Below are 7,865 nucleotides of genomic sequence, written 5' to 3' on the forward strand. Positions count from 1 at the left end.
TAATATAGGTGAAATAATGTTAAAAGTTGCATTGATAATATAAGCCAACCCATAATTACTCCCCTACACAATAAATCCCTGGCCACGTGAATCAAAGAAAAAAACCATAATATCTGGCTTGGAAAACACAGAACTCCATTTCTTCATTAACTGCAACCTTTCATTGTTCAATAAACCTTTTGTGTTCCATAGGCTGCATAAAACATGACCAAATGCATAACCATGTCTAATCTGCTGCATCTCAGTACCCTGCGATTTTCTCTCCTCTTCCATCTCAAGACAAATCCTTCGTCTCCATCACCTCCGCCCCGTTTTTCACTCCTCCTTCATCTCAAGACAACACCTTCGTCTCCATCACCTCCGTCTCTAACTTCTATTAAACACTATTTATATTCATCTCCATTTGATTAATCTTTGATGATTAACTGATATTTCTAATTTTCTTGCAGTGTTTGTATGTGAATCATGTCTCGCCCAATTGAGCCATTGAAAGAGATCAATGATTCAAAAGATTTGTGGAAGATCGTTGTTAGGTGCAAACATCTGTGGACTGTCACAAGTTCTTCAAACAAAGAACACATGGAGATGGTTTTGGTTGATTCTAAGGTACTGTAACAAGATAGGGTTCCCCAATAATTACTTATAATATGTTTTGTGTGATTAACCACTGATGATGAAATGTTTATTTCCTGCAGCGTGATATGATTCAGGTTGTTGTCCCTGTTTATTTGCTTTCGAAATTCAAATCTGAAATTGAAACAGGAAACTCTTATATCATGCAAAATTTTAAAGTTGGGAAGAATGATTTTGCTTTTAAGTCGACAAATCATACATACAAATTGGTTTTTTGTGGGTCAACTTCTGTTAAGAAAGCAGAATTTCCTGATATCCCTCATAACTACCTTAACATTATTGGTTTGAATTCCATAGTTGAAGGAAGGTTTCAATCAAATTTGTTGGTTGGTAAGTTCCCTACACCCTAATTTCAGGAATTATTTTTTTTTTGTTGAGAAACTTTAACCAATCCATTGTTTTTTTTCTTAGATTTGATTGGAGGAATCACTGATATCACTCAAACCCAAGTTAACGGTGACAACAGCAAGAACAGAATAGTTTTTTCTATTGTAGATGCCAGCAAAACAGTTGTACAATGTACTCTTTGGGGGCAACTTGCAGTTCAGCTATATGAGTATTATAAGAATACTAAGCAAGCCTCTGATATTGTCATTGTGCTAATCAATGCAAGGGTTAAAGAGGCTCAAGGTAATCATGCATGATACAATAGTTTAGATGTAACTGGCTATTTTCTTTTATATCCAACAATTCTAACTGTTTCTTCAATTTCTTGTGATTCAGGAGGATTTCCAATTAGTGTTTCCAACACATGGAATGGAACGAAACTGTTGATTAATGACCCTGCTATTGAGGAAGTCAAGAATCTAAAAGAAAGGTACTAAAGCATGTGTCTGTTTCTTTATTATATCGTTTGGAATGCTTATTGATCTTCTTCTTAACTGTCTTGCATAATCATTTATTTAACTTGATGTTGATTTTAATATATTAAATATTGTGTTTACATTTTTCAGACTTGGTGTTGATTTGCCTTTGTTATCATCTTCAAGTGTACAAGTTGAGGCAACGCAAAACTCATTTTATTCTGACTATGACAAGTTTGTTTGGAAGGCTGAAATAATGAGTCTCTCTGAAATAACAAATCTGCAACATGTAAGAAAGATTGACTGTTTCCTTATACTGTTATTGTTCCTAAAGCCTCATATAACTGTCATTTATACTGGCCAACTTTGTAGGAAACAACCTGTGTTACCGTTGCTACCCTCGATAAGTTTGATGCTGGGCAGATTGGATGGTACTATGATGGATGTGTGGAATGCACAAGAAGTGTGACTGCCAATGATGGAAAGCTGAAGTATTTTAAAGAGCATATTAGCCCAGAGCTTGTGCCACGGTATACTTTATATTCATCTTCCATTTCCAACTGGTAATGTTTATATTTTCTTACAAACAGTGTAGATTGATGTGTTCTCCTATGTGCCATGAATCATTTAGGTATAAGCTTGATATAATGGTTGTTGACGGCAGTTCGAAGGCAAAGTTCGTCTTTTGGGACACGGACTGCGTGAAGTTGATTGGGAAGTCTGCTCTTCAAATGAAGATGGATTTAACTCAGGTATGTAAATGTTGCATACAACAGTATTTGAATCAAGTTATTTTTAAGGTGTCTAATTCTTTTTATTATCATAGTCTGGTGATTACGATCCACTTGAATTCCCTTATGAACTTGACTCAATACTAAAAAATGAATTGGCAATTAGAGCTGTTTATCAGCCCAAAAATGGTCGACTTTCGGTGATTGGCTTCAAAACTGATGAAGATGTTCGTAATAAAATTAAGGACAGTTTAAAATTTGAAGAGGTAACCTTTGTAATCTTCGTTTGATGCGTGCTTAGTTTTCTTAAGTTATACACTAACTGTTTGTTATGGGTTGCCAGACCTCAAAACTTCGAGCACTAGAACCTCTGTCCCAGGATGATATGAATAGCATTTCTGTATGTATTTTTTACATGTGATATTCTTTTTATGATGAGTAACATAACAACTGTGACATAATTATAAATCTTATGGTTGCCTTTTTTAATTCATTATAGGAACCTGTATCTGCATCTGCAGAAAATGACCTGACCATTGAAAATTCAGAGCTCACTCCATGTAAGAGACTTATAAATGATGCAATAGAGGATAATGATAGTGTTCAACAATCATCAACCAAGATGGCCAGAGATATTAAAAAGGAGAAATAGTTGGCTTCAAATTTGCTAAGTTTTAAATTTACATCCCCGTTGGATAAAGACAATTACTTTATTTAAGTTGTTGAATGTTGTTTTGTTTTGTTGTTATGAAACTGAGTTTATATCTATTGCTGGAATTGACGTTTTATAAAGACATAGTTATTTGCAATTTGAATTTCTCCATTTAGTTATGATATAGACAGGGGTTTCCTGGATTTGAGTTTATCATGATGTGCATTGTTTCAAATATACTCCTGTTTGAAATGTTACTAATGAATTTAAAATTGAGTTGCTTAAATGATATACCCTTGCTGTCATATATTAATTAAGATTTCAATTGACCGAATTCTGAAAAAAGTTAGAAAGTTTTATCTTTACCACTGTCATGTTGTATTGGTATGCTTTTGTATATGCTTTTCAACTGATAGTTGAAAAACAAACACTCTAATTAAAAAACAAACTATCTAAACAAGCCTAACTATCCCTATATTAAAAAAACATAAACTTTGTCATTTAGAAATCCTGACATTGTTAAATTGAAAATGCCCATATGATGAGTAACAACGTAAATTGCTGCTTTCAGAGGTGATTTAACTGCTTATAGAAAACATAATTCTAAATTGCAGTTTTAGAGGTGATTTTTCAAAGTTGTCAAATTCAAGTGTGCAAGTTACTGCATCCCAAAAGTCATACTACTCAGACTTTGATAAATTAGTATGGATAGCTGATATATCAAGTATTGCATAAATAGGGATTTTGCAAAAGGCAAGAGATCACATCCTTTAATCGTATACTATTAATATTGTATTGCTTACAGTAAATATATATTGGTTTTATTTGTTAGGAAACTACATGTGTAACTGTTGCGACTCTGCGTAAATTGAATGTTGGCAAAGCCGGATGGTATTGCGATGTATTTGTTGAATGCACAAAAAGTGTGACTCCGGGGGATGGAAAGCTTGAGTGGTATGCAAAACACATAAGTCCAAGTCCCGTGCCCAGGTATTGTTAAAGATTTTGCTGTAGTTGTTATTTTTTTTGTATATTTTATTATGGCTTATGAGATTATAACTGTTGTCGGTTTAAACTCGATATATTCGCAGTTGACGATTTGTAGAATGTGTAGCTTCTTTGAAGCTTGAAATCTTCAACAAAGACGATGAAGATGATGATGATACTTAATACGTAGCTTCAGGGACCTCTGTCTGTCTCAGCCGATTATGATCCTTCTATCTCAAATACTAAACTGAAATCTGCTAAGGGAATTTTAAGTGATGCTGCTGAGGAAATCGAAGGTGTCCAGTTTTCTTCGACAAAGTTAATCAAAGATATCAATAAGGAGTGATATCTGATGGCTTATTTTTTAAATTGTGTTGTAACCAGCTTTGTAGGATATTTTCTTTTGGTTGAAGATTTTATTTTGCTTTATTTTCTGTGATTCTTATATTATGGGACAAATTAAGTGTTTAATTTTAACCTATTGTATTTCTTTCTGATTTCGGTGCGAACTAAGTTTATGTGGTATTTTATTTATAAAATACTATTTTTTTAGCTGTTTGAAAATTATTGTCTATTTATAGATTGGTTTAATGTTTGCATATTATTATATATATATATATATATATATATATATATATATATATATATATATATATATATATATATATATATATATGTATATATATATGTATGTATAGTAGTTTCATCATGCTTAATGTGTGAAGACTCATTATATAATAAGCTTTTCAAGATGGATAAAAAAAGATAGAAGTATTTTTTCTTTGCGAGAATGTGACTCTGTTTTGTTTGCTTTTGTTTTTGTTCGGTTTTGATGAGAGAGTAAGATGCATTGGTTTTGGGAAGAAGCAAATAGTATGGTTTGGTGAATCTGTAAAGAGACATTTGAGAAAGATGAAGAGGGAAAGAATATTGTTCTGTTTAGTCGATGGACTCAAAATAAGGCTGGTGGTGGAACAAAACCAAAAGAATTGAAATGGCTTTGGATAAATCTGTTTAATTTTTGTTCCAAGCGAAACATAAATAAGGCGTGGGAAGCGAAATACTAAATCTGTTAATTTCAAATGAATATGGTGGCTTTATTTATAAAGAAGACAAATTTAACCATGGAATTTGAACGGTTTTAGTTATTTAATCAAAGGGCTTAAAGTGTAATTATCAGGTACTGTATTTTTTATATATTATTATAATAGATTTGTAATATTTATTAGGAAAAACAATGACATTGAGAAAATCAAGTAATAATAATATTGATATCCACAATTTTGAAGTAATATGAAAAAATATAATGACAAAGAGATGATCATCAAGAGAATAAGTATTCTGATGCAATGAAACACTATAAAAAACTTAATTTGATACAAACAATTTATTGTTATGCTTTCTAAGCTCACAATTAAAAGCGAAACCAATTCAAACATACTGTTTTGTCATGCATTTTATCAATTAAACTATATATATATATATATATATATATATATATATATATATATATATATATATATATATATATATATATATATATATATATATAGTTGCTATCATTTTTTGAAAGATCACCATGAACAAGCATTCAAGCATACAAACATTGTACTATGAGCAACAACACTATAAACATATCAAAGAGAATCAAATGAGGAACAATTGCAAAGAGCAACATATCCATTACAATTGCAGCATACATTTCAATTGCAAATATGTCAAGAAGCAGCATACATTAAAATGAGAAGAATATAAGCAACAACACAAAAAACGTATCAAAGAGAATCAAATGAGGAACAAATGCAGAGAGCAACAGATCCATTGCAATTGCAGCATACATTACAATTGCAGAGATATCAAGAAGCATCATAAATTTCAATGAGAAGAATATAAGCAACAACACGATAAACATATCAATGATAATCGAATGAGGAACAATTGCAGAGAGCAACAGGTCCATTACAATTGCAGCATACATTACAATTACAGAGATATCAAGAAGCAGCATACATTACAATGAGAAGAATATAAGCAACAACACTATAAACATGTCAAAGAGAATTATATGAGGAACAATTGCATAGAGCAACAGATGCATATATACACTATGTCAATTAGAAGAATACTAAATCTGTGAAATCACACAGATCCATATATAGATCATGTTAAGCTTGAACCAATATATTGTAGCAATAAATCCAGAAATCATTACAGTCCAATGCTAATCCTAAATTATAATTAAAACAAACTTCAAATGAGGAAATAAACTAATCAGAAATGGCTAAATTCAACATCTCCTGAAGACGGATGAATGCTAAGCTTCAGTCCTTCAAACAAAACAAAACCTGGACTAACAAAACACTGCCACCATATGTTTTCCTCATCAAAAATTCCTGCACTGGACAACCATAAAAATGTTAGAAAAAATGGCAGTTTCTTACATATCACCACATTAAATTCTGAATGTCAATGTTATACCATAATTACACTGAGACACATATCACATACCAATTTTACATGTTGGAAACCAATTCTGACAAGACCTTCCATTCACTATCATACAACATACAAAGTTGATTACAATATGGATATAGAAGAACGAAATCTAAGAACAAAAGTAAATATTAGTATATCTAACTAAAATAATGGCATACCTTTCAGTTTCTAAATCGATATACACGATAGACAGTCCCTCGCACACATCCACGACTCTGTGATTCACATCAAGCCCCGCGCTGATCATTACATCTGCTACAGATTGAACATCGTCAACTACAGCAAACCCTAGACCAAGCTTCTTTGCCTCATGTTTTCCCCTCCACTTGATTTCAACCATCTTTCGTTGCCACACACCTGCGATATTCCTCAGCTTCTTCTCCTTTTCCCATATGCATGCATCGCTGTCCGATACGCTTAAACCCAAACTCACGCACAACTTGGTCACCTGACCTTTCTTCCATCTCAAGGACCTACGGAGATCCTGAGACAATCGTCTCAACTTCCTTTTGACGGCAAATCTCTCCCACCGATCATCAACCACAATGAATTTTAAATTCCTACATAGATAGAAAGAGGTCTAAATCAAAATAAAAATGTTGAAGAAGAAACAGAAAGGATAAGATTGTCGATGGAAGACAAAATTTTCACCTGCATGCTTTGGCGATTTCGGATGAGCGTGACATTTTCAGATGGCCAAGTTTGGATGTTGTCGCTACTCAGCTACTGTCTCTCGGAAAGCACTGTCGAGTATATATTTGTGAGCTACAACACTTATCCCAGTGATACAACTTCTGCAAACGTGATGTATGTGTTCCTTGGAACCCGTTCAGCTTCGTCTTCATAATTGCATTGGTCATTAATTGACACCACTTTTCCAAATACCAGTGACATATTAGGTAAACGTGCAACTGTTGAGATCTTCTAAATATATCAACCATGTTTAAAAAATATACAAACAGTATTTAAATAACAATTTAAACTTACTTTGTATTAATATATTAATATAATCTCCCACCATTTTTTCCTTAATGTTTAATTGAATTTGTTAATTGACTAACTATACAGAATATTGACTTATGACTATTAATTAAATAATGTAATATAATCTTTTTATTATTTTATTGATATGTTATTCAAAGTTTATCAGCAATATTTAATTGATTGTATCAAAATTTTATTTCTAAATTATGTTTTTTTAAAAATAATTGTTATCTTTAACTAAATTTTTAGTAACAAGGATTTCTTATATGTTTCCTATTTTATTTAAATATGTTATATCTGTTATAATTGTTATTTTTTATTAACAATTTATTTATTCCAAACATCTTATGATTATAAATGAGTTATAATTGTTAATATTATTATATTACCACCCCTATATATTATTATTGTTATATGCATTGTTTTGATTTTCCAAATTCATATATGATAACTTTGTAATCTATAAAAAATACATAGGTGTTATGAAATAACTTTGTAATCTATTTCTTATATCCCATAACTTTTTTTTTCAATAATTAAAAGGTCTTTTTTATTTATTTAACAATTATTATTATTCTT

General features: G+C 31.5%; 2 protein-coding genes across 2 annotated transcripts; one reads left to right on the plus strand and one right to left on the minus strand.

Moving 5' to 3' along the window:
- Positions 1-465: 465 nt before the first annotated feature.
- LOC131641447 (uncharacterized) lies at positions 466-2,819 on the plus strand. The gene is made up of 10 exons (XM_058911741.1): positions 466-606; positions 696-963; positions 1,045-1,263; positions 1,357-1,450; positions 1,587-1,725; positions 1,809-1,966; positions 2,068-2,188; positions 2,263-2,433; positions 2,511-2,567; positions 2,667-2,819. The coding sequence occupies exons 1-10, from the start codon at positions 466-468 to the stop codon at positions 2,817-2,819; spliced, it is 1,521 nt and encodes a 506-aa protein (XP_058767724.1).
- A 3,500-nt stretch (positions 2,820-6,319) lies between these two features.
- LOC131641453 (uncharacterized) lies at positions 6,320-7,047 on the minus strand. The gene is made up of 3 exons (XM_058911745.1): positions 6,954-7,047; positions 6,461-6,862; positions 6,320-6,359 (listed from the first exon to the last, which is right to left on the minus strand). Exons 1-3 carry the CDS (start codon positions 6,986-6,988, stop codon positions 6,320-6,322), a joined length of 477 nt encoding a protein of 158 aa, XP_058767728.1. The 5' UTR covers positions 6,989-7,047.
- Positions 7,048-7,865: the final 818 nt, after the last annotated feature.

Source organism: Vicia villosa, unplaced genomic scaffold (assembly GCF_029867415.1).
Source record: "Vicia villosa cultivar HV-30 ecotype Madison, WI unplaced genomic scaffold, Vvil1.0 ctg.003762F_1_1, whole genome shotgun sequence".
Classification (NCBI taxonomy): domain Eukaryota; kingdom Viridiplantae; phylum Streptophyta; class Magnoliopsida; order Fabales; family Fabaceae; genus Vicia; species Vicia villosa.